Source organism: Aethalodelphis obliquidens, unplaced genomic scaffold (assembly GCF_003676395.1).
Source record: "Aethalodelphis obliquidens isolate GAN/ISIS:26980383/991018 unplaced genomic scaffold, ASM367639v1 scaffold47, whole genome shotgun sequence".
Taxonomy (NCBI): Eukaryota; Metazoa; Chordata; class Mammalia; order Artiodactyla; family Delphinidae; genus Aethalodelphis; species Aethalodelphis obliquidens.
In genome coordinates, this window is record NW_020837991.1 from 3,615,999 (window position 1) to 3,642,657 (window position 26,659).

General features: G+C 42.3%; 1 protein-coding gene across 6 annotated transcripts in view; it reads left to right on the plus strand.

The window, feature by feature from the left end:
* Window positions 1-26,659, plus strand: part of SAP130 (Sin3A associated protein 130) — a 75,437-nt gene that overhangs the window by 32,076 nt on the left and 16,702 nt on the right. For 5 of the 6 annotated variants that reach the window (XM_027082494.1, XM_027082496.1, XM_027082497.1 and 2 more), the window contains 5 exons: window positions 73-250; window positions 6,840-6,944; window positions 17,694-18,052; window positions 22,123-22,371; window positions 22,553-22,678. In XM_027082494.1, the coding sequence (XP_026938295.1) occupies window positions 73-250; window positions 6,840-6,944; window positions 17,694-18,052; window positions 22,123-22,371; window positions 22,553-22,678 (1,017 nt within the window). The remainder of the gene's footprint in view (window positions 1-72; window positions 251-6,839; window positions 6,945-17,693; window positions 18,053-22,122; window positions 22,372-22,552; window positions 22,679-26,659) is intronic. The other variant, XM_027082495.1, reaches the window with a different exon arrangement.

The following is a 26,659-nucleotide window of genomic DNA, read 5'->3' on the forward strand; positions in this document are numbered from 1 at the left end:
TTTTGTCTTACGTGACATTTTAGTGATGTTACTTCCGTTTCCTTCTCTTCATTGCTCTTTCCTGTCCTCCAGCAGTGGTGTTGGCAGATGGAGCCACAATTGTAGCCAACCCTCTTAGCAACCCATTCAGTGCTGCTCCAGCAGCAACAACTGTGGTGCAGACTCACAGCCAGAGTGCGAGCACCAACGCTCCAGCCCAGGGCTCGTCCCCACGGCCAAGTATACTCCGGAAGAAACCTGCCACAGATGGGTGAGTAGATCCAGAAGTGCCAAAGGACACCGCTAATTCTGGAGGTAATTGGTGTAAACAGTAGGCAGTAATCCAGTGCTGATAGCAAACTCAATTTCCTCCAAAATAACTTGACCGCCGGGTTATTCAGTAGAGCCTGGCCAAGCTCAGACTGCAGGATGGTAAGAATCCAGGAGTCAGCTGGGTGTGAATTTGTAAGCATGTGTTGCATATTACGTACTTTTAGGAGTTCTCTCTGGTTCTGAGAGTTTAACCCTAGAACCCCTAAATTAGCTTGAAGTGAACTCTTCAGGCTTGTCTAGCTAGGCACAGTAATGTGTGCTGTGTATTTTTTCCTCATCGTCCTAAATGAATTGTTGCTCGGGGCAGGCAGTCTCCCAAGTGTATTAAGGGTCATATTTAGTAGCAAATAGTGTTCTGTGTTGTCATATAAGCTTCTGAGTTGGTGGGTCATAGGTGGGAAGGTATGTGCTCTGCCATAACAGAGACCAGAGTCTCTGTCTTAATACTAAGTCAGTCCATGACACAGTAACCATATTAATGAAAACACAAGGCAGAGCTTGTAGTTAAGATGGCAGATTGAATATGCACTTCTAAATTTCTCTTCCTCTCAAAACCCTACAGAACTTATAGTAAGAGGCTTTTTAAAAAGACTGTAGGGGGGCTTCCCTGGTGGCGCAGTGGTTGAGAGTCCGCCTGCCAATGCAGGGGACACGGGTTCGTGCCCCGGTCCGGGAAGGTCCCACATGCCTTGGAGTGGCTGGGCCCGTGAGCCTGTGCGTCCAGAGCCTGTGCTCCGTGACGGGAGAGGCCACAACAGTAAGAGGCCTGCGTACCACAAAAAAAAAAAAAAAAAAAAAAAGACTGTAGGGAATTTCCTGGTGGTCCAGTGGTTAGGACGCCGCGCTTTCACTGCCAAGGGCGCACGTTCCATCTCTGGTTGGGGAACTAAGATCCCACAAGCCACACAGTATGGCCAAAAATAAGTAAGTGGGTAAGTAAATAAATAAATATTTTTTTAAAAAAAGATTATAAACACACAGAGGTGGCGAGAATAGGAGAAGACACAACAGCAACAAGTCTTTGAAGCTGGAAAGCAAATAGGCAAGTGCTCACTCGCTCCCTTAGCCGTGAAAAAGGTGAACGGTAAGTCTGCAGAGAAGAGCGCTGAGAACCATCCTTGTTTAAATTGTGAATCTTCAAAAGGACCAGGAGCGGGAAGAACTGGGGGTATCCACCTGGATTAGCCAGCACAGTGAAGGGCATGGTGCTGTACCAAAAACGGATTAGGGGACCAAGCCTGTGTGGAGTGCTGAGACTTCTCCCTCGTGGCTGACACGACCCTGGCAGCTGAATTTAACTCTGTTGACAGAAAGTGAGAAGACGACTGTACCCTGCTTCTAGGGTCCGTTCCAGCCCGAGGGGAAAGAGCTAGGATACCAACAGTAGGGGTTTAAGGACACTAAGGACAGGGCTCCGATTGCCCTTGAAGTAAACAAGCCCCGCCACAAGCTCAGAGCTTCCAACCGGCTTTTTAGTCCCCCCACTCCTCCTCATGAGCGTGCAGCCAAGCATGTCAGGTATCTGAGGGTTCTTCTAACAATGCAAGATAGAAGCCCCAGCAAACACACTGAAAAAAGCAGCTCGGAAGATGCAGAGGCTAGGCAAGGGGAATAAAACTAAAAACAAAACATAAGAACACATGAACAGAGACAGACACTGTCAGTACCATCTTCAAAGGACAAATGAAAACTGCATCCATGAAACAGGAAGGCCGTGCTCCACAAAAGGAACATTCCGAGAACAAGAATGTATCCAGAAATCAAAAACTCAGTAGAAAACTTGAAAAGTAAAATTGAGGAAATCTCTCAGAAGTAGAGCAAAAAGACAAAGAGATAGAGAATAGGAGAGAAAAGACCCAAAATTTAAAGAACCAGTTCAGGAGATCCTGCCTCCAAGTGATGGGGTTTCAGCAAGACAGATCAGAGAAGAGAAGAGGACGACTTAAAAATAATTCATAGAAAATCACCAAAACCGAAGGGTAGGAGTTTCCTATTTTAACGAACCATGAAATGCTTGGTACAGTAGATGGCAATGGATACAAACTGGCACCACGGTAAAATATTTTGAAATTTCACAGCACTGGACAAAATGAGATCTGGCCCTTCTCCCATGCTTCGTCACCTCCAAAGTCCCTTCTGCTGTGCCCTCTGAGATCGTCCGTCATCATCTCAGTCCCCCGTGGCCTGACCTCTTCTCTGAGCATGGCTTCTTGCTTTAATTGGAACCTGGCTCTTCTTCGGGGTCTCGACTTCCTCGACTCTCCCCAGGGTGGTGGCTGTCTCTCCCTCCCCATTCCATCCTGTCACTGGGCCTGGAGGTGGGGTGGCTGTCCTCTTTGGGCCTCACTGCCACTTTCAGGCTCATCCTTCTCAACAGTGGACATGCTTCCTGGCCTGTATTTAGATTTCATAAAATTTGCAATTGAAAAAGTAGTTTCACATAGCCAGGTTAATCCAGACACACTGAAAAGTTTTCCAGTAACTGAATCAAGTACCAGTTTTTAAATTCAAATTAGTTTAAATGAAATATTGTTAAAAATCATGCTCATCAGTTGCACTTGTCACCTTTCAAGTGCTTAGTAGCCCCATGTGGCTGGTGGCTACCTTGTGGGACAGATTCAGGTTTGATTTGGGGTCTGTGTTTGTCCTTCAGAAGGTACATAGTGTCTGGCCGTGTCATACCATCTTCAACTTTAATGTAAACAGAAATGATTTCCCAGCTCTCTGGCCTCTCAGTTGCTTGAATGCATCCTCTGCATCCGCCCTCCCTCAGCAGGGCACACGCATGAGCGCTAGCACTCCACGGCACAAAAGTTCAGCAGCTTTTTCTGTACCCTAGGGTCCCACAGCCCGCCTCTCTTTCCACGTCCCTGGCAGCGACTCCCAGCAAGACCCAGTTGGGAGCCTTCAGTCTATTGGTCCTTACCACCCTTTCACTTTTCCTCACTGCCTTTCCTGGCCTCTTTGTCTGCCCTCCCTGGTTCAGAGTCTGGTGCGTTGCAGTCATTTCCTTGCGTGCAGCCTCAGCTTCCCTGTCGTCCTCTTCACTTTGTCAAAGTCAGAGTTAAAATCCAGCATTCTGCTTAATTTGTGTTGTGCCGCTTGCCTGTGTGCAGCAGAGTGTTGCCTCGTCCGCCTTAACCTCACACACCTCCCCTGGGATCTCCCAGCGGACCAGCACAGTCTGCTTTCCTCGGCCATTCCTCCAGACACCCGTGTACCTCTGCTCCTTTCCAGACTTCCACGCCTCCTCTCCTACGTTCACTTGTAGCTAATGAATGTGCCCACCTACTTTTCTCTTTCTGCTACGTTCTTGAGAAAATGGAAACACACAGAAGAGAAGTTCACAAGCTAGCTGTCACATGCTTGCCTGCCTGCCTCTGTCTCCAGCTCCGCCTCCATCTCTCAGTGGTGGGCTCATCACTCAGAGCTGAGCTCTCAGGGCGTCTCTCCAGAGCGCCTGACTGCCGCCCGTCTCACCTCCGTGAGAACTGCTCCAGCTCTTGTGCCTCTCTCCTCCGTCAGTTTTTTCTTGTTAGTGGATCCTTCACATAAACAAGTATAAACTTGTTATCATTTCTTCCACTTTGCTCCACTCTCTGCCCCATTTTTTTGCTCCTGTTTGCAATGAAAATGAAGGTGTTGTCTCTGTTTGCTAGCCCCACTTCTTCCAGTCTCTCTTTCTCTCAGCACTTTCACTGAAGTATAGAAAACTGCACAGATAATGTATGTACAGTGTAATGAGTCAGCACAAACGTATAACTGCTGTATCGGTTAAGAAACAGGACATTACCAGCACTTTCTCCCAAAGATTACTAACCAGTTTTTCTTTTTTTTTTTTTTTCAGTTTTTCTTTTTACCCTATGGATTTGTTTTGCCTCTTTCTGAGCTCCCATAGAATCATATACATTTTTTGTGTGAGTCCATCTTCTTTCACTTGATTTTGGGAGAGTGATCCATGTTACTGCATATAATTGTAACTTTTTTTATGGTTATATAAAATGGCCTTGTCTGAGAATACCATAGTTTAACCATGGATATTTGGGTTATTTCCAGTTTAGGGCCATAATGTTACCCCGAACATCTCTGTGCATCACCTTTGATGCATCCATAAATGCAGTGCTGTTATGTACCTCGGAGGGGATTTGCTGGGCTGTGGGCTGTGCTCATTTTCAGCTCCAGCAGGTAACGCCAGCAGTTTGTCCAGGTGTTTGTACCCATTTACACTCTCACCAGCAGTGGGGTCCTTGCCTTCCTCATCATCGACGCTTGTTATTTGGCACTCTCTTTTTTAAGTTTGGTCATTCTGTGGGTTTATAGTAGTGTATCTCTTTAGGGGTTTGGAGGGCTTGTTTGTACTGAGGGATGGGGGATTGAGTGGTCTTGCTTTTTTGTTTATTTCTTACTTTTTATTGTGGAAGGTTTAAACATAATACAGATTTGAACATCTGAATTTATACCCATCATTCAACTTCAGTTATTAACTTATCAGTTCATGTTTTATCTGTATGCCTTTCCACCACTTTCCACCATATTATTTTGAAGCAAATCATAGGGAACACATCATTTTGTTTGTATATACTTGTATATATTTCAGCATGTGTTTATTGAAATACATACTTTAAAAAAATGTTATAACCCCATAATGTTATCAAATATTTAGTCATTGTTCAAACTTCCAGTGATCTCAAATGTCACAAATTTTGTTTTGTTATATTATTTATTTGAGTCTGTATTCTGATAAGGTACACACATTACGATTGGTCGGTATGTCTATTAAGACTCTTCTAATATATGTTACCTCCATTTCTTTTTTCCTTGCAGTTTGTCTGTTGAAGAAACTTGGTCTTTTGTCCTGTAGAGTTTTCCTCTCCCTTCCCAACTCTCTCCCTGAATTTGTCGATTGCATCCCCATTCTGTTAGTTCCCTAGGGCTGCTATAACAAATTACCACAAGTTTGGTGGCTTAAAACAACAAAAGTTTATTCTCGCAGCTCTGATGACTGGAAGTCTGAAATCAACATGTCGGCAGGGTTGGTTCCTTCTGAACACTCTGAGGGAGGATCCACGCCGTGCCCTTCTTCCAGCTTCTGGTGGCTCTTGGCGGTCCTTTGTGTTGCTTGGCCTGCGGATGCACCACTCCAATCTCTACTTCCATATCCACATGGCCTTCCCTCTGTGTCTGTGTGTCTCAAATCTCCCTCTCCTTTCTGTTGAAAAGATACCGATCATTGGATTTAGGACCTGCCCTAAGTCTAGAATGATCTTATCTACTTAATTACGTTGGCAAAGACCCTATTTTTTTTACATTCGCGAGTAGCAGGGGTTAGGACTCGGATGGGTCATATTAGGGAACACAATCCAACCCCCTGCCCCCATTGCCTGGTTTCACTTGTTATTCTCTCCTCCACATTTTCTCTGAGTTGTTACTTGAATCTAAAGGCTTGGTGAACTTCACTTTTTCTCCCCTTTTGGCAAGACTCCTTCCTAAGTTGGTGGTTTAGTCTTTTTATCAGGAGAAGTATGCTGTGTGGAAGTCAACCTTTTTGAGATGTTAGCAGTCTTACGATCAGTGTCTGGATCCATTCACAGTTAGGCATTGCAAAGTGGTATGTTCTAGCCGTTTCGTCTCAGACGGACTCTTCTAGCATTAGCTTGCACCACTCCGCCAAAACTAAACGTGTCAAGATCACTTATGACTTCCACATTGCTAAGCTCCAGTAGTTAGTGGTCAGTCGGAGCCACGTGTGGCCTCTCTACTGCGTGACACAGTTGATCACTAGCTACCTTGATCAACTGTTTTCACTCAGTTCCTCAGGTCAATATAAATACATAGGTACAATAATGATTGTAACTGCTAAACAGATTTAAATGTTATTTTATTTTTAAATTTTTTTATTATTTATTTATGTTTTATGTATTTATTTTTTTGGGCTGTGTTGGGTCTTCATTGCTGCGTGTGGACTTTCTCTAGTGGTGAGGGGGGGCTACTCTTCATTGCGGTGTGCGGCCCTCTCATCGTGGTGACTTCTCGTTGCAGAGCACAGGCTCTAGGTATGAGGGCGTCAGTAGTTGTGGCGTGTGGGCTCAGTAGTTGTGGCTCGTGGGCTCTAGAGCAGACTCAGTACTTGTGGCACATGGGCTTAGTTGCTCTGCGGCATCGGGGATTGAACCCGTGTCCCCTGCATTGGCAGGCGGATCCTTAACCACTGCACCACCAGGGAAGTCCCTAAATTTTAATATTAAGTACAAAGGAGATATGTAGGTAGAAGGTAGAAGAAGCAGGTAAAAGAGTCGCAATGGTTGCTTCCTGAAGAGAGACAGGCAGGAAGTGGGGAGGCAGGGGGAAGGGATCTGCTGTACGTTATTAAAAGCGTTTTAGTACTATTTGGTTTTTTAAATAATCTGCCTTCATTATTTTGGTAAAATTTGAAAATCCATTAAAAAATACCCAGCCATAGGTACACTTAGCAAATGTGTCGTTCTTATCCTTTAATGCCGTCTGGGTTTGTCTCTTTACTCTTTCAGAATGGCAGTTCGGAAAACCCTCATTCCTCCTCAGCCTCCTGAAGTGGCTAGCCCTCGAGTGGAGAGCTCTATGCGGAGTACGTCTGGGTCGCCTAGGCCTGCAGGGTGAGCACATCATTGAGGACAGAAAAGTCTAATACATGTCTCAGACTTCACATCATTTGCCTCTACAAAGAACCACTAGTGTGTGCATCTGAAAGAACCGTTTTCTAGCTATGAGATCTGGACACGCTTCTCAGCCTCTCTGACCATTATTTACCTCATTTATGAAGTGGGCATGCTTACAGCACCTGCCTCATAGGCTCCTTGTGTATTGAAACCACTTAGAACAGAGCCTGCCTGACAGTAAACACCCAGTTATTGTTGCTATCGAAAATGGCATCGTGACAATACTTAATGCATTCCGTTTTCTTTACTCTTTATCTCCTTGATTCTAAAAGTAATATTTTGGAAAAGAAAATGAGACAATATAAAAATATTTAAGGTATAAAGAGAAAATCGTCCTATTCTCCACCCCCCCTCCAGTCGCACTCCCCCAGAGTAACATTGATTGGTTAAAGTTTTGTTAAGCATCTTTCCACATCTTTTTCTACATACACGTGTAGATAGATTGATAGATTCTTAAAAACAGGATTTTGTTGATTGTTTTATATACTGCATTTTATACTTATATCTGTAATAGCTTACCGTGTTAATATATTTATATCTACTTCTTCATAAAACTTCAAAAAAAAATGTATGAATGCCATGTGTGTGCCAAGTATCATTTTAGAATCTGGGGATATAAGAGTGACTGAAAGTGTCCATTCTCCTTAAGCGTACTATCTAGTGAGTGTAGAGAAATAATAAATATGTGAAGAAAAAGAAAACAGTGTAAATGGAATATAAGTGATGGGAGGAAGGGGTGATGACTTATAGAAAGGCCTCTCTGAGCAGAGGCTTTAAGAGCATGGAGGAATAAGCCACATGCTCCCTGATGTCAGACTGTGTCAGGCAGAGGAAAGAGCAGGGACTAAGACTTTGAGGTAGGAGTATTTGCAGTCACCACTTTGTACATTAGTGCAGGAATGTGCAAATAACCACATAAACGGAAACTGTGCATGGTTATTTATAATTGTTCTGTGACCTTAAAAACATTTGTGAACATATCAAAAACTCTCTTAACTGTCAGTTAAAATATATAGGGAAATGAAAAACATAGTAAAACTAAAATTTACTTAGTACACTGTAATTTGAACATCAGAAACGCTGAGAATTAAAGTGTTTTATTTCTTTCTAAAAGCTAATCAAGTGGGAATTCCCTGGCAGTCCAGGGGTTGGGGCTCCACGCTTTCACTGCTGAGGGCCCAGGTTCAAACCCTGGTTGGGAACAAAGATCCCACAAGCTGCGCAGCATAGCCAAAAAAGAATAAATAAATAAAAGCTAATCAAGAGTACAGTTGGCCCTCCGTATCTAAGGGTTCCACATCTCGAGCATCCACAGGTATCCATGGATTTTGGTATCTGCGGGGGTGGGTATTGAGCGACGACTGTAGTTGGAACAATGTTTCCCTTATTCACATTGAATAACTTATGATACAGCGCAAGAGTCCTTCTGTGCTTCGGTGAATTGTCATACTCCTTTCTAAGTTTGGGTCTGCCCTGACATTTTATCCTATCTTTTTTTTCTTTTGGCTGCATTGGGTCTTCATTACTGTGAGTGTGGGCTTCAGTAGTTGTGGCACATGGGCTTAGTTGCTCCACGACGTGTGGGGTCTTCCCAGACCAGGGATCAAACCCGTGTCCCCCGCATTGGCAGGCGGATTTTTTTTTTTAAGAATTTATTTATTTATTTATTATTTTTTGGCTGTGTTGGGTCTTCGTTGCTGTGCGCAGGCTTTCTCTAGTTGCGGCGAGTGGGGGCTACTCTTCGTTGTGGTGCGCAGGTTTCTCATTACGGTGGCTTCTCTCGTTGCGGAGCACGGGCTCTAGGTGCGTGGGCTTCAGTAGCTGTGACACACGGGACTCAGTAGTTGTGGCGCATGGGCTTAGTTGCTCCACGGCCTGTGAGGTCTTGCCGGACCAGGGCTCAAACCCTTGTCCCCTGCATTGGCAGATGGATTCTTAACCACTACTCCATCAGGGAAGTCCGGCAGGCGGATTCTTAACCACTGTGCCACCAGTGAAGTCCCTGTCCTTTGTCTTTTCAGTGTTGTAAATTATTTCCAGAAGTTCCTTTAATGTGAGGTTGTTGCCAGCATCACTTCCAGGGACATCTTTATCCTTTTATCAAACCATCTTCCTTAACTAATCCTTGGAATCTGGGTGCACATTCCACAGCAGCATCTTTATCTGTGCTAGCAGTTTCACCAGATAGCTTACATTAATCAAATTAATGCTGACTATTGAAAAAATGAATCCAGCCTTTATTGGCTGTAAAAGGCTTTGGTTTTTTGGTTTTTTTAATCCTCCCTGTAATTTCCATCTTCTTTCAATGTGGCAGTTAATTCAACACTTTGGTCTGAGTGATTGGGTTGTTGTGGGGTTTTTTTAGTCTTCAATCCAGAATGGAGGTAAATACTCCATTTCACTATAGTGGCTTACAGTAAAATGACTTTACCACCTTTTTTATATTCATTGGACTTTCTCAGTGTGGTCCAAGCCATAGCTTCATACAAGCCTAGGTCTCATCCTAAATTATCTTTGCTGTTGGCATTTTCAGATCTTCTAATCACATCCCATTTTACTTCTAGATTTATCACATTTTTTTCTGCATTTTCATCGCTGTTGGCCAGTTCTCTTTCAGTCGTTCATTTTTGTAAAATTTCACCTGGATTTATCACTAGGAAACTAGACAGCACAACTACACACTTCGCTGTCTGCATGAACTGAGAAGTAGATGTGCAGTAATCAACCAGTCAACGACATACTTCGAAAGAAGTGATGTGCGATGTGCATGTCTGTAAGTTACAGAGTGATTTGTGGACCAAAGAGCTAGTAGCAAAGTTTGCACTTTATGAAGTTACTCACAGTTAATAATTATACTGTAGTAACTGAAATTCGAACAGTGTTGGTGGGGGACTGGGGGAATACAGTTACACGTATGTATGTGAAAGTCACACATATCAGTGTTGTGCGAAGTAAGCACTGTCTGTATATGAGGAATAACCAAGGAGCAGCAAGGGAGAGCAGCCTAGAATGAGGGGCAGGGTTGTACAAAATGGTTCAGAGATAACAATGAGAGCCAGATTACATATACAGGGCTTTGTGGGCCATTCAAAATCCTTTGGATTTTATTTTGAGTGAGACGGGAGTGCCATCCGAGGGCTAAGGCATAGGAGTGACATGATTTGACTTACTTCTAAAAGGATTGCTCTGGCTGCTGTGCTGAGAATCAACTGAAAGAAGACAAGAGTGGAAGCAGTGAGACCAAGTAGGAGATGATAAAACCTTAGACTCTCTTAATGGCTTGGACCAGCATGGAGGTAGTAAAAGTCTTCAGAAGAGTTCAGATTCTCAATATGTATTGAAGGTACAGCTGTCAGAATTTTCTGAGTGGAGAGAAAGGGAAGGAGGCAATGATAGCTACCAATTTTTGCCTGAGCAACTACAGATAAGGAATTAGCCTTTCTGAAGTGAGAAATAGCAAGGGGGAAATCAGGAGTTACTTTTAGATATTTTATTTTGAGATATCCAAGTGGTTAAACACACCCAAGTGGAGATGTCACGTGCGTAGCTGGGTATATATTTCTGAAGTATATACAATTCTGGAATTGAAGATGGAGGTCCATGCTGCTGATTAAGATTTGGGAATTAAAGCAGATACTGGCATACCTTGTTTTATGGTGCTTCACAGATACGGCATTTTTTACAAATTGCAGGTTTATGGCAGGCCTACATCAAGCAACTCTATCAGTGCCTTTTTTTTTTTTTTCCAGCATTTGCCCACTTTGTGTGTCTATGTCACATTTTGGTAATTTTCACCGTATTTCAAACTTTTTCATTATTGTTATATCCGCTATAGTGATCTGTAATCAGTGATTTCTGATGTCACTGCTGTGATTCCCTGAAGGCTCAGATGATGGTTAGCTTTTTATAGCAAAAAAGTATTTTTTACAATTAAGGCATGTATATTGTGTTTTTTCAGGCATAATGCTGTTACACACTTAATAGACTACAGTGTAGTGTAAACATAACTTTTACATGCACTGAACAACCAAAAAATTTGTGTGATTCTCTTTATTGCGATATTCATTTTATTGCAGTGATCTGGAGCCAAGCCTGCATTATCTCTAAGGTATGTTGTATGTATGCTTTAACACCTTGAGAGTGGAAAAGCTCCCATTGACAGTGAGTATAAATAGAGAAGTGGTACAAGGACCACACCTTAGGACATAACCATCTTTAGAGGTCAGGAAAGTACAAAACCAGAAAAGGAGACTGTATTCCTGTACTGTGTGCTGTTCCCAGATAGGCTGGTGCCATAATTAAGTCCTCAATTAATGAACATTTAAGTTATTTCCATTTATCACTGTAATAAACATTACTACAGTGAATCTCATTATCTATCATTGAGCCTCGTTGCAGACATTTCTCAGGGATAGATTTCTGGAAGTAGCATTGATGGGTCAAAGTAAACGTGCAGTTTAAATTCTGATTTCCAATCACTCTACCTTTTTACATGCTTACAAGCTATGTGTTCCCATTTCCTGCACATTCTTGCCAACACCAGATATTAAATTTGCAAACGTAATACACTTATTTTCAGTTGTTTAAGATTTTTTTTTTAAACAAAGTAGCATATGGAGTTATTTTTAAAGTGGTAGAAAAAAAGTAGTTCATGAAGGTGAAGAGCACACTGTGATGTATCAATACAAAAGTTTATCCCTTGTGAGAAAAACGTGCAGAAACTTGGGTGAGGAGGGGCTGTTGTAGACTCTTTCCTGGGCTTAGTATGGTTCAGAGAAGCTGTGGGGTGGGCCCCATACAGGCACCCAGGCTGGCCTTTTTTTGCAGTTGGCAGTCTGTTTCTGTGGCACCTGAAAGAAGAGAGTATTTGGATTGTGAAAAGCAACCAGCTGAAAGAGCAGTTTTCCTACCCTCCCACGCCCAAGGAGTCTCACGTAAATGGCTGTTTCTTGGAATAGCCCAACTCATTTACCGACGAGTAATAACAGAAGGATTGATGGGAAAATAAGTTTAAAAAGTAGGAAAAAAGCAACAAAATATACTAGTTTGTTCACTGAGAACACTCACCAGAAAAACATTTACAGGGAACAGATGAAATTTATAACAGAATATTTGACTGTGAATAGAAATTACTTAACAAAATAGCCACCACTTTTATGAAACAGAACACAAGGATGAAATACAAAGACTCCCAAGAATAAATGAGAAAACATAAAGAGATGATACGTGAGTGGACAGAATTCAGTAAAGATCTAGAAGAAACCATCACAGAATGAAGTACAGTTAAAAAACAGTGTAGGCATAGAGGGTGGAAATGAAAAAAGTGAACAAAAATTTTAAAAGAAACAAAACAAAAACCATACAGAACATGCTGTGATACAAGTAAGATCAAACATATACATGTCAACATCTCTGAAATCAATATATAACTTTAAATTGACTGCATGTTAATATCCTGTCATTAAATAGTGTATTTTTAAGTTGTTCACAAAATATTGGTGTATTGTATAGTGTTGGCAACTTAGATTCACTGAAATACTGAAATAGATGGGTGTTGTGTAGAGATGGTAGTGGGTAGGTTAGAGGAAGGAGACTTCTCGATACATCTTTCGAAACGTGAATACTAATTCAAAACAAAACATTAAGAAAAGTTGAAATCTTAGAAAACAGTAGATTTAGAAAGTAAATCCAGACGCTAACAAAATAGATATAAAAATTGAATTTTAAAAGAAGTCACATAATACAATACTACAAGGCTACTATTCATGTTTGCTTAGGTTTTCCCTGCCAGCCACGAGTTCATTTCAAACTCTCCACCAAACCTATAGAAAAGCTCTGAATAAAGGTGGACCTATAGACCTCTGTGTCATTTGTTCTTGGTAACATCCCTCCAGTCCGCATTGGTTGCTCTCTAGGCAACCAATATAATGTGGCAACTCTGAACATCAGACTCCCACCCCTCCCCAGGTTTGTTGCTGTTCCTTGTAGTTGTAGTTGTTTCGTGACTTTTCTGAACTAATTCTTTAAAATCTATATCTTTGTCTAATGCAGCCACTGAAATCTACTTGGTTAACTTTGTAGTCAGCTAATGAAAGAACAGATTTTCTTCAATGCCTGGAACCAATAAGTCTCCATGTGTTTGCCAGAGAGCTCTGTGTGTGTCTTGGGTACCCTGTCAACACTTAGGCAGGCAGTTGACAGCTCTGCCTAAGCCCTCTCTTCCTGCTTGCGCAGAGCCTCACAGTCAGCCAGAGGGGAGACTTAGGGCCTTCTCAGTTCTTCCCTGGGCGTGTGCTTAGCCCTGGGTATGCACACAGCCCTACATGTGCGTGTTGCTTCCTAGACTGCCAGAAATATGTCAGAGCTGTTCAAATCTCCTATGGAGATTTCATTCTCCAGTTTTTCCTTTCACGCTTTTTGGGTAGCTTATTGTTTGCTTCAACTGTTATCATCCTCTCAGTCAGCTGGGAAACTGATCGATTGCCTCTAATATTTTCCAAAAACACACCTTGGGAAAAGGTCGTTTGCACTGACAAGCTCCAAGTCAAGTCAAATAAGACAGCCTTGCAAATGGGAACAAGCAGACAGGTCATATAATGGTAATTCTTTGGTAAAGAGGGTTTGTAGTGGCTCTGACCCCTCTGGTAGCTGCAAGGCTGCTGGTTTTCACTGTCAGTGTGGGCTGTTGGCTGATAAGTCTACTGTGGAGCTGGAAATGGAAGAATGGAAACAGTGCAAGTTAAAACGCCACAAAGTTTACTGTTCTTACCAAGATTCAGCCTATTTTCTTGAATAGTTTTGCCAGATTGTTGAAAGCCTTTGGTTAATTTCTAGGAGTTCTGAAAAAGTTGTTTCTGACTTTCTTCTTTTTTTTTTTGCCAGTTTTTTGTTGCTTTTATGAAAGGGGATTTTCAGAGATCCGAAGTTTCATATATTTTTGCTGATGTCTCTGGTTATTTTATCTCTCTTTTTTTTTTTTTTCGGTCGTGTTGGGTCTTCGTTGCTGTGCATGGGCTTTCTCTAGTTGCAGCGAGTGAGGGCTACTCTTTGTTGCAGTGTACAGGCTTCTCTTGTTGCGGATCACGGGCTCTAGGCACGTGGGCTTCAGTAGTTGGGGCTCACGGGCTCTAGAGCGCAGGCTCAATAGTTGTGGTGCACAGGCTTAGTTGCTCTGCAACATGTGGGATCTTCCAGACCAGGGCTCGAACCCGTGTCCCCTGCATTGGCAGGCGGATTCTTACTGTGCCACCAGGGAAGCCCTATTTTATCTTTTAATTGTCTTTAATTCCAGAATAATCCTTACCTCTACACCACCCTTATTTTTTAAAATGCTTATCTTGAAATAATTTAAGACTCACAAGAAGTTGGAAAAGTAGTACAGAAATTTCCCGTGTACCCTTTTTCCAGCTTCCCCAAATCATTACATCTTACATGACTCTAGTACATTTTTGAAATGAAAAGACTGGCATTGGTACAATACTGTTGACTTAACTACAGACCTCATTAGAATATCACCAATTTTTATAATGTCCTTTTTTTTTCCTTTGGTATATACTACTTTGAAATTTTATCACATGAATAGATTTGTATAACCACTGTTACAATCAGACTATGGAATTGTTTCATTACAACAGAGACATTCCCTCATTTACAGTCACACCCTTCCCCCAACCCTAACGCCTTGCCATTCAGCTGTTCTTCATCACTATAATTTTGTCATATTGAGAGTTTTATGTAAATGGAATCGCATAATTATATATATAATTATATAGCTTATTTTCACTTGGCATAGTACTTTTGAGAGTCTATGCCAAGTGGTAGCACTGTAGTACTGTTTTGGTTGAGCACTGTTCTATCATATGGATGTAGCACAATCTGTTTATCTGTTCACTCAATGAAGTACATTGGGGTTGTTTCTAGTTTGGGGCTATTACAAATAAAGCTGCTGTAAACATTCATGTACAGTGCTCTGGGTAGACCACATTTTCCACCCATTTTCATTTCTGTAGGATAAAAATCCCAAGAGTGCAGTTGCTGAGTTGCATTGTACATGTATATTTTTAGTTTTATAAGAAACCTCCAAACTGTTTTACAGGGTAACTGGACCATTTAAAATTCATACCTGCAACATAGGAGATCCTTTTATTATACAACCCTGCTAAACTCATTTATTAGTGTTAGAAGGTTTTGTTTGTTTTTTAATTTTATTTATTTATTTTTGGCTGTGTTGGGTCTTCGTTGCTGCACGCAGGCTTTCTCTAGCTGCGGCGAGCGGGGGCAGCTCTTCATTGCGGTGTGTGGGCTTCTCATTGCGGTGGCTTCTCTTGTTGTGGAGCCAGGCTCTAGGCACGTGGGCTTCAGTAGTTGTGGCATGTGGGCTCAGTCGCTGTGGTTTGTAGGCTCTAGAGCGCAGGCTCAGTAGTTGTGGTGCACGGGCTTAGTTACTCTATGGCATGTGGGATCTTCCCGGCCCAGGGCTCGAGCCTGTGTCCCCTGCACTGGCAGGCGGATTCTCACCCACTGCGCCACCAGGGAAGCCCTAGAAGGTTTTTTGTAGAAATAGTTGCTCCACATTCTTTCCTGCACTTGGTATCATAGGGTATTATATTTTCACCATTCTGATATGTGTGTGGTCGTGTATCATCGAAGCTTTCTTTGCATGTCTCTAATGGCTAATAGTGTTGAACATTTTCTTGTGTGCTTATTAGCCTTCTGAATATTTTCTTTAGCAAATTGTTCATTATTCATGTGTTGTGCCCATTTTTAATGGGATTATTTGTTTTCTTAGTGTTGAGTTTACAGACTTCTTTATATTTTTTACATGTAACTCCTTTATTAGATATGTGTTTTGTTTTTGTTTTTTTAACCATCTTAAGTGTATATTTCAGCGGTAGTAAGCATATTCCCAGTGCTGTGCAACCAATCTCCAGATATTTTTCATCTTGCAAAACTGCAGCTGTATACCCGTTTTACAGCAACTCCCCATTGTCTCTCATTTCAACCCCTGGAAACCACCGTTCTGCTTTCTTTTTCAGTGAATTTGACTACTCTAGGTAGCACACATAAATGGAGTCCTACAGTATGGTCACCCCTCGGTACCCTCTCGGGGCATTGGTTCCATGACCTGCGCCCCTGCATATATCAAAATCCATGGAAGTTCAAGTCCCTTATATAAAATGGCATAGTATTTTCATGTAACCTACGCATCTCCAGATTACTTATAATACCTAATACAGTGTAAATGCTGTGTAAATAGTAGCCAGCATGCACCAAGTTCACGTTTTGCTTTTTGGAACTTTCTGGAATTTTTTGTCCCTAAATATTTTCCATTCACTGCTCGTTGAATCTGCAGATGTGGAGCCTGTGGGTGTAGAGGGCCGACTGTATTTTTGTGATTGGCTTATTTTACTTAGCATAATATTCTCAGATATATGCAGTATGTGCTTTGCAGATATATTTTTCAGTCTCTGCCTTGTCTTTTCAATCTCCCAAAATGGTCTTTAGCAAAGCAAAAGTTTTTATTTTTTTATTTTTGTGATACACGGACCTCTCACTGTTGTGGCCTCTCCCGTTGCGGAGCAGAGGCTCCAGACGCGCAGGCTCAGCGGCCATGGCTCATGGGCCCAGCCGCTCCGCGACATGTGGGATCCTCCCAGACCGGGGCACGAACCCATGTCCCCTGCATCAGCAGGCGGACTCTCAACCACTGCACCACCAGGGAAGCCCAAAAGTTTTTAATTTTGATGAAGCCCGATTTATCAGTTTTTTGTGCTTTTGGTATCATGTCTAAGAACTCCAGTCATAAAAGTTTTATAGTTTTACATTTTTACGTTTAGATTTATGATCCTTGTTAAGTTCATTTTTGTATATGATGTGAGGTTTTGGTCAATATTGAATTTTTTGCCTATATAAGTCCTGTTGCTTGGGGCCTTGAACTTGAGGGGTATTGTCTTGTGTTACTTTTGATATTCTGAATTTGCAGCAGTAGTATATAAATTTTCAGCAGCAGTAATATAAATCAGTAAAGCTTTACAGCTATCAAATGAAATACTTTACTTAAAAAAATGTTTGAGAAGAATTTGTAATGACAAATGACTTCTTATAAAACTGAAAAAAAATAGAATATACATTTTTGAAGACTGTATTTGTAGTTACTTTAGATGTCTGAAGTATTTCTGGTAAAACATACCGGAATGTTGTGGTGACCCTGGGCAGAGGGCTGGGTGTTCGAAGTGGAGGGAAGTTATTCTCAATTTGTATTCTTTTCGATCTTTTCCATGTGCATGAGTTTCCTGTTTTATAAGAAGTAGGTTTACAAATGACATATGAAGTGTGAGTGTAGTTGTTATTAAAAAAAAAACCTCCTAAGGCAACATACGCAATAATGAATTCTTGGAGGGAAAAATACACTAATGTAATGAAAATTGGTTGTCTTTCAGTGATGTGACTTTGATTTCTTTAAAGTGTTCTTCGTTTTCTAAATTAATTTTTTTACTGCCTATAATAACGATGGGGATGGTTCTGAAACTTGAATTCCCTTTAAAAGTTACCCTAAAGTTCAACTTTTAAAATCAAGGAATAGAGTTTTAGTTGTGCTGTGTGTTGTACAAAAAGAATTGGACAAATATTCACCTTCTGAGATGATGCAGGTTAAGGCAACTTTCTGTGTTTGCTTTTGTGTTTCAGTGCCAAACCCAAGTCAGAGATCCACGTATCGATGGCCACTCCAGTCACTGTGTCTATGGAGACCATATCCAATCAAAATAATGATCAGCCCACCGTTGCAGTCCCACCCACCGCTCAGCAGCCTCCACCAGCCATTCCAACTATGATTGCAGCAGCTAGCCCCCCGTCACAACCAGCGGTTGCCCTTCCGACCATTCCTGGAGCAGTTCCCGTCACTCCACCCATCACCACCATTGCCACTGCCCCTCCACCGCCAGTGGCTGTGGGCAGCAGTCTCTCCTCCGTTTTGGGCCCTCCTGTACCTGAGATAAAAGTTAAAGAAGAAGTGGAACCAGTGGACATCATGAGGCCAGTTTCTGGTAAGTTCATTCACAGTATGCTCTTTGCTGGCAGTTGCTTCTTCCCCTTTTCCTAACTCTCCTCAGAGTCCAAACTCTCGTGTGACCCTCAGCCAGGAAGTCTGATGCCTTGATGCCCATTTGAAATTTGTATTTCATTAGTTTTTAATAAATAGAAGAAAGCATTGCGCTTCTTTTGAAAACTAAAACCATATTGCTACCCTTTTCTAGTTAATTTTCTCACCAAAATCTTGAAAAAGATTATTATTTCCCCAAGAATATCTTTGAACATAGCTTCTTGTATTCATTAAGAAAATATTGCCATGGAAAAGGGGTTCACAGTACAATCATAGCTAAGTGCTGATTAGTTTACAGTGTGTTCCCTGCCAATTTTTGTTGCCTTGTGTATGCAGTAAAGTAAGATTTGTGTTGTAGAAAGTAGTGTCTTGATAAATTTATTTGTGATTAGTAAAATCCCAAAACTACCATCACCCCCTCCCTCTTCTCAACTCTAAACTTCTAGTTTGTAAAAGGCAGGTCACTTTAAAGGTTTTCTTTTTGTTTGGTTGGTTTTCTGTTATTTTAATAACTTACGTGTAATCTTATTTTCCTGACTACAAAAGTAACATTCAGTGTATGAAATTTATAAAATACAGAGAAAGCCAAAGTGGAAAACAAGTCAGTTTGTCCCATAGTTACCCAGTATTACCCTCTTAACCATTCGGCATGAAGGCCCCCATCTCCCATGCCGTCTGTTCAGTTATGAGGTGTGGTCATGCTATGTCTACAGTTTTTAAACCTGCTGTGTATTTATTTGCTTATTTATTTTCATTTTATTATGCCAGGAAATATCCTTCTATGGCACCCATATTTAGCCTCAGCACTTCCGTTGAAAGGTACTGTGGATAACCCTGGAGGGGAAAGGAAATGGTCTCACTTTTGCTGTTCATCTGCTCTTTCAACGTACTGGATACTTCCTGTTAACCTCTCGGTACTAGGAAGTTGGCAGTAGTCCTTCCTCAAACTGTAGGGCTCTGCACCGGCCTTTGTCCTGTAGGGCTCTGCGCCAGGCACTGATGATACAACCTTGTACAAAACAAGCACAACTCCATCCTCTTGGAACTTACCTTCTCGCAAGGGCAACAGACGGTAAAATGAAGTAGAGACAAAATATAAGGAAAAGTTAGGGCTGGAGCTGTGATTTTTAAGAATGCTTTAAAGGAAAGGCCTTACTGAGGAAATGATCTTTGAGCAGAGACATTAAAGAGATGAAATGCTGGCCACGAGGATATCTGGAAGAAGGTCATTTCAGACCGGGAGAGCAGTAAATGTAAAAGCCTGATGTGCTCAAAGAATAGCAGAGGCAACAGCAGATGGAGCTCAGTAAATGAGGGGAGCGGGTTGGACAAGGTCAGAGAAACAGGGTCAAGACTGTGAGAGCCTGTGGGCCACTGTAAGGCCTTCGGCTTTGCTGAGGGAGGTGGGAGCTATCAGAGGGTTCCGAGCAGAAGAGAGACTTGAGCTCACTTCCATTTTTAACAGACCACTTTGGCTGCTCTGTGGGAAAAAGACTGGGAACAAGGGTGGAATTAGGGAGATGTGTTTAGAGCCTGCTGCATTAATTGCAGGGACTAGTGAAGGTTTCAGCCAGGGTAGTAGCAGTACCAGTAGTATGAAGTGGTGAGAGTCTAGATATATTATTGAAGTAGAACTGAGAGGATTTCTTTATTAAGATGGAATGTTGTGTGTGAGGAATGGCATCAGAGGCAACTATAAAGTTTTTGGCCTTAGTGTATGGAAGCATAGAGTTGCTGGCAGTTGAGGTAGGGGAGGGTGCGGCGGGGGGGCTCCATTGTGTAGGGAGAGATCAGGAGTTAGTTTTTAATCTTATCCATTAAGTTAGATCTTAATGGATAAGATCATCTGAGGAATGAGCGCAGGATAAAAAACAGAAGCAGCTGTGAACTGAGCCCTGCGGCACTGCACCATTTTGAGGAGGGAGAGGAGGCCGAAGCTAGCACAGGAGACTAAGTGGAGGGGCCAGAGTGAGAGGGAGAAAGCGTAGAGTATGATGTCCTAGAAAGCCAGGACAAGGGTCATGACTGGTGAGAGATCAAGTAAGGTAAGAACTGAGCAGGACCATTGGATTTAGCAGTATGAAGGTCATGCAGATCTCGAGAAGAGCAGTTTCCACGTAATGATATTGGCCACAGCATGATGGGGAGTGGGTTCAAGAGAAAGCTGGGAAACAACTTAGAGACAGGGAGTATAAACAGCACTTGAGGAGTTTGTTATAAAGCGCTAGAAAAAGGAAGGGCAATATCTGAAGGGAAATGATGCCAAGAGGAAGTTATTTTTAAGACAGGACAAATGAGTTTTGTATGTTAATGGGAGTGATCCAGTAGAGGGGAAAGAAGTGATGATGCAGGAAAAAGAGATGAATTCCTGAAGCGATGTCTGAGGAGGTGAGAGTGGGTGGGACCTATTGTGTATGTGAAGGAATCTGTGTCTGCTGAAATCACAGAGAGAAAGGAAGTGCCTGGTCACGATGCATGTAAGTACGTATAGCTGGTGGGAATTTATGGACATTTCCTTCTGATTATTTCTATATTTTCCAGTAAGATAGAAAGCAGGGTCATAGCTGAGGGTAGGGGTGATATAGGAGGTGTTGAGGGTGAATGGACTTGGCAGATGCGGGAGGATCGTCCAGCAGCAAGGGCCTGCTCGAGGTCAGCAAGCATGCTAACAGGACACCTGTGCCCGTTGCTGTGTGTTTTTCTCTGGCTACACTCAGCTGCACAGGTGCAAACTAGTTGGAGAGCTGGATTTAGCCTGTTGTGCTTTTTGCTCAGTGAGTACAGTGAAGCAAAAGAAAGGACAATAAACGAATAAAGTGAATAAAATTAATGGGAGAATTAAAACCCAGTGATAGGAGAGAGTGGACATTTGAGGGATGAGTGACAGCAAATAAGTGGTATGATTAACGGATAATAGTTCCTAATGGGGTCTAGGAATTATTGGAGGCAAGTTACTAGGAGAAGTGACCTAGAAAGATAGCTGGGCTATCTTTGGGCTGGAAAGTCAGATGCTAGAAATTGAGGTGTGATGACAGAGTGAAGGGTATGACTGTTGGGAGTGGGTGACTGAGGAAGGGCGGAGGGAAAGGATAGGCCAAGGATATATGGTATAGAAGAGTTGAGGTGAAGTTTTCTCGTGGTTTGCGTGTCCCCAGACACATGATCCATACAGGCCCAAACAAATGATGTTAACATTGTACTGAGAATGCTGCTCATCTGGGGGCAGGGGACTGTGGCAGTTAAGTAGTCCAGGCTCCAAAGCCAGACTGCCCCCGTCAGCTCCCAGCTGTCCCACTTCTACTTGCGTGATTTGTGCCACGTTTTCTCATCTTTAAATTGGGGCATAATATAATGCCTACTTGCTCAGATTACTTTTAAGATTATATCAGTTAATGGGTTATCTCCTAGAAATCCATGCTCAAAGGCTTGAAAAACAGTGGCTTGAACATGTAAAGTTTTATTGTCTCCCTTGAAGCGAATCCTGAGGCAGACAGTCCAGGCATGGTATGTGGACTCCATAAAATCATTAGGGATCCAGGCTCCTATCACCCCTAGCATTTGACCCTCATGCTCTTGATTTAAGATAGCTGCTGGAACTCCAGCTATGCCATCTGAGTTCCAGGGTCACAGGAAAAGACGAGGAGTGGGTCATGCCTTCTTTCTTTTAAGGAAACTTCTTAAGAGTGCTACAGAGCACTTGTATTTTCATTTCAAAAGGCCACAATGAACTGTAAGGGAGACTAGTAAATATGGTCTTCCAGCCAAGTGACAGTGTGCCCATTTCAAAGTGAGGGGTGCTTGTGCTAAGGGAGGTGAAGATGTGAGGTATTAGAAAGCAGTGGGCAGCCTCTGCCACAGTTGGAGTGCTTAGCATAGTGCTGGGCATGTCGGAAGACTCCATAAATGTTAGCTCTTTTTCCTGTCTTCCTCATCTTTCTCATTGATGGAAATCAAGTGACACTTTCCACTGTGTTTGGGCTCTCATGCATGTGTGCACCCTTTTTCCTATGACAGCAGTTCCCCCCCTGGCTACCAACAGTGTGTCTCCGTCTCTTGCATTGCTGGCTAACAACCTGTCCATGCCTACAAGTGACCTACCACCCGGTGCTTCGCCAAGGAAAAAGCCTCGGAAGCAGCAGCACGTGATTTCAACAGAAGAAGGGGACATGATGGAGACAAACAGCACTGATGATGAGAAGTCCACTGCCAAGAGTCTTCTGGTGAAGGCAGAGAAGCGCAAGTCTCCTCCCAAGGAGTATATCGGTAATGCTCACTTGAGCTAAATTTTGTCACGAGAAGCTTCCCACTTAAGTCAGGGGTCCATCCCTGAGGCTGTTTACATAGCCAGGTTTCACTTACGGCTTACCTGCAGGAATTATACCAGGAAGATTGTTGCAAATAGATAGTAAGCTATTTAATGTCTTCTTTTTCTTCTCTTGAATAGATGAAGAAGGTGTGAGGTATGTCCCAGTGCGTCCAAGACCTCCCATTACCTTGCTCCGTCACTATCGGAACCCCTGGAAAGCTGCATACCACCACTTTCAGCGGTACAGTGACGTCCGGGTCAAAGGTCAGTTTCCCCAGAAATGTTCGGTGTTAACACTTGCAATGGGTCTTTCACTCAGCTATATTGAAATCACAGTAGAATAGAAAAACAGAATCACAGTTTCCCAGTTTCAAAAAGAACCGTAAGTTTTTGTTATAAAATCTCAAGACTTTATTGTTTAACTTAGATAGAATACACAGTTGAGCATAAAATTTGGAAAATTATCCTTTGCCTCAGAAAGCTTTGTGTACTTTACTGGAAACACAGTCTAATGAATAAATGACAACATGTGTTGCCAGCTCCCCAAGTGGTCACAGATGACCTCTTTAGCCCTCAAAGTGGTTGAGGAAGAGCTATACTAGACTGTTACTGGACATGGTCCACAGTAGTTCCAGGATGCTCAGATATACATGTGTGATAAGCCCCAGGAAGTATATTTTCCAAAAGACCTTTTGTTCAACATATGTGAAGCTCTTGGAATGGTCTAGTACAAGCACTCAGTGAATGTCTTTGTGGTTTTGAACTTGAGAATAACATTCTCATTCATTAACCCACTTATAATAAAAATGGCTGATAGTACTTTGCGAATATCTGCAAATATTTCTATGGATAGACTTTGTGTCATTAATCTCAAATATAATCATTGCACAGAGAAGTGTAAGTTTTCAGAGAATTGGTCATATTTCCCATTCCCTCAAATAAACTTTACTTGGAAGCTTCCTTGAAGCCTCAAGATGAGTCTGATTTGGATGGTACTGACTAATTAATGCCTATCAGCAGGAGTGAAGGTCCTGACAGTTCACTATCTGAATGGAAGTACAGAGGTGGCTGCACTGCCCAGCTTTTCTTCCTCACAAGTACACCCTGAGGATTGAAAAGAGGGTGAGATTTCGAAAGAGAAATCAGAGAATGTTGGCCTTTGGTGGAAGCAGGATATGAGCCACCAGACATTTCTTCACACCACAGGAATTCCATATCGTAGCAGGAAAATATTTACAGTTTTCCCTGGTAACATTTTAAGCCATAAAAGATTCTTATTGCTTATTGGAACTCACTCTTCAAAAGCTATCTCAGGAAAGGTTATTTGACAGCTGAAAATACTGATGATTCCTAAATCTTCTGTTTGGATATGTACATATTAATCACCTTGTGCCAAGTCTCTTGACTATTAAACTTTAATTGAACTATTTTGCCTAAGCTTTAAAGTCATATTCATACAAAGAAATAAAGGTGGAGTACTAAAAACAGGTAATTCACAGGGAGGAAAGAAAAGAGAAATAGGGGAATAAGAAGCACAGAAAACAAATAATAACATGGCAGGCTTAGCCTTACATATCAGTAATTACCTTAAATGTAAATAGTCTGGAAGTACCAATTAAAACACAGATGGGCAGAGAGGATAAAAAAAAAGATCCAACTATATTATGTCTGTAAGAAACTTCAGATACAGTGTGTCAGTAGAGTGACAGTAAAAGGGTGGAAAAATATGTACAATGCAAAAACTAATCAAAAAACAAGAGCAGTTATAATAATATCAAATAAAAGTAGACTTCAGAGGAAAGAAAATTACTAAAAATGAAAAAAGGCATTACATACTGATTATATAGGCAACAAAAATCATGAGCTTCAGAATATATGAAGCAAAAACAGCTGAAAGGAGTATAGGCAAATGTGCAGTCATAGTTAGACCTTCGACACCCTCTTCTCGGCAGTTGATAGAAGTACTTGACAGAAAATCAGAAGGATATACAAGAAGTGAACACCACGAACCAACATCTAGTAGACGTTATAGGACACTAGAATTGCAGCAGAATACATATTCTCTCAAGTGCACACAGAACATGTAAAGACAGACCATATTTAGGATCATAAACCTCAACAAATTAGGGAGAATTGAAATCATATACAAAAATATAAACTATCTTCATTGACCATAATGGAATCAAACTAGAAACCAGTGACAGATAAAACCTCCAAGCCATGGATTAAGCAACACACTTCTAAATAATGGGTCAGAGAGGAAGTCTAAAGGGAAGTTTTTAAAAATACTTAAAACTGAATGAAGATAAAAGAACAACATACCAAAATATGTGGAAGGCAGCTAAAGCAGTGCCAACAGGAAAATCTATAGCACTAAATGTTTATATCAAAACAGAGGAGGAGGGCTTCCCTGGTGGCGCAGTGGTTGAGAGTCCGCCTGCCAATGCAGGGGACACGGGTTCGTGCCCCGGTCCGGGAAGATCCCACATGCCGCGGAGCGGTTGGGCCCGTGAGCCACGGCCGCTGAGCCTGCGCGTCCGGAGCCTGTGCTCCGCAACGGGAGAGGCCACAGCAGTGAGAGGCCTGGATACCACGAAAAAAAAAGAGGAAATACCTCAGTCACAGTTTCTACATCAAAAAACGAGAAAAAGAAGAACAACATAAACTCAAAGCAGGTACAAGGAAGAAAATAGTGAAAAAAGCAGAAATCAGTGAAATTGAAAACAGAAAATAATAAAATGAAAAAGCTAATTCTTTAAAAGAAAAATCAATAAAATAAATCTCTAGCAAGACTGAAGAAGGTAGAAGAGAGAGGACATAAATCATGAATATGAAGAAGGAAACAGGAGAGGCAGCACTGCAAACATCTGCAGACAACAGCCGTACACTTACTGCATATGCAAGCATGGCAACAAACAGTGCTTGACACATGATATTCTGTGTCAGAGATTAGCTCAAGACGGCAGAGTAGAAGGATGTGAGCTCAGCCCTTCTTAAAAAAACACCAAAACCACAACTAACTGCTGAACAACCATCAACAAAAAAAAAGCACTAGAACCTACTGAAAAAGATAGCCTACATCCAAAGATGAAGAAGCCACAATGAGATGGTCAGAGGGGCGCAGTCACTATAAAATCAGATCCCATACCCGCCAGGTGGGCAACTCACAAACTGGAAAACTGTTATACCACAGATGTTCTCCCACAGGAGTGAAAGTTCTGAGCCCCACATCAGGCTTCCCAGCCTGGCAGTCTGACAAGAGAAGGATGAGCCCCCAGAGAATCTGGCTTTGAAGGCCAACAGGGTTTGATTGCAGAAATTCCACAGGACTGGGAGGAAAAGAAACTCCAGTCTTGGGGGGCGCACACAAGGTCCCATGTACACCAGGACCCAGGGGTAAAAAGCAGTGACCCCATAAGAGACAGGCAGACCTACCTGCTAGTATTGGATGGTCTCCTGCCAAGGTGGGGGATGGCCGTGGCTCACTACAGGGACAATAACACCAGCAGCAGCAGTTCTGGGGAGTACTCGTTGGAGTGAGCCCTCCCAGAGGCCACCATTAGCCCCACCCAACAGCCTGTAGGCTCCATGCTGTAACACCTCAGGCCAAATGACCAACAGGGCAGAACACAGCCCCACCCCTCAGCAGACATGCAGCTTAAAGTCTTCCTGAGCATGGCCCTGCCCACCAGAGGAACAAGACACAGCTCCACCCACCACTGGGCAGGAACCAGTCCCTCACATCAGGAAGCCTGCACAAGCCTAATCTAGCCTCATCCACCTGAGGGCAGACAGCAGAAGCAAGAACTACAATCCTGCAGCCAGCGGAATGGAAACCACAATCACAGAAAGTTAGACAAAATGAAAGGGCAGAGGAATACGTCCCAGATGAAAGAACAAGGTAAAAACCACAGAACAACTAAGTGAAGTAGAGATAGGCAACCTACCAGAAAAAGAATTCAAAATAATGATAGCGGAGGTGATCCAAGACCTCGGAAAAAGAATGGAGGCAGAGATCGAGAAGATGCAAGAAATGTTTAACAAAGACCCAGAAGAGCTAAAGAACAAACAAACAGAGGTGAACAACACTATAACTAAAATGAAAATTACACTAGAAGGAATCGATAGCACAATAACTGAGGCAGAAAAATGGCTAAGTGACCTACAAGACAGAGTGGTATAAATCACTGCCACGGAACAGAATAAAGAAAAAAGAATGAAAAGAAATGAAGACAGTCTGAGACC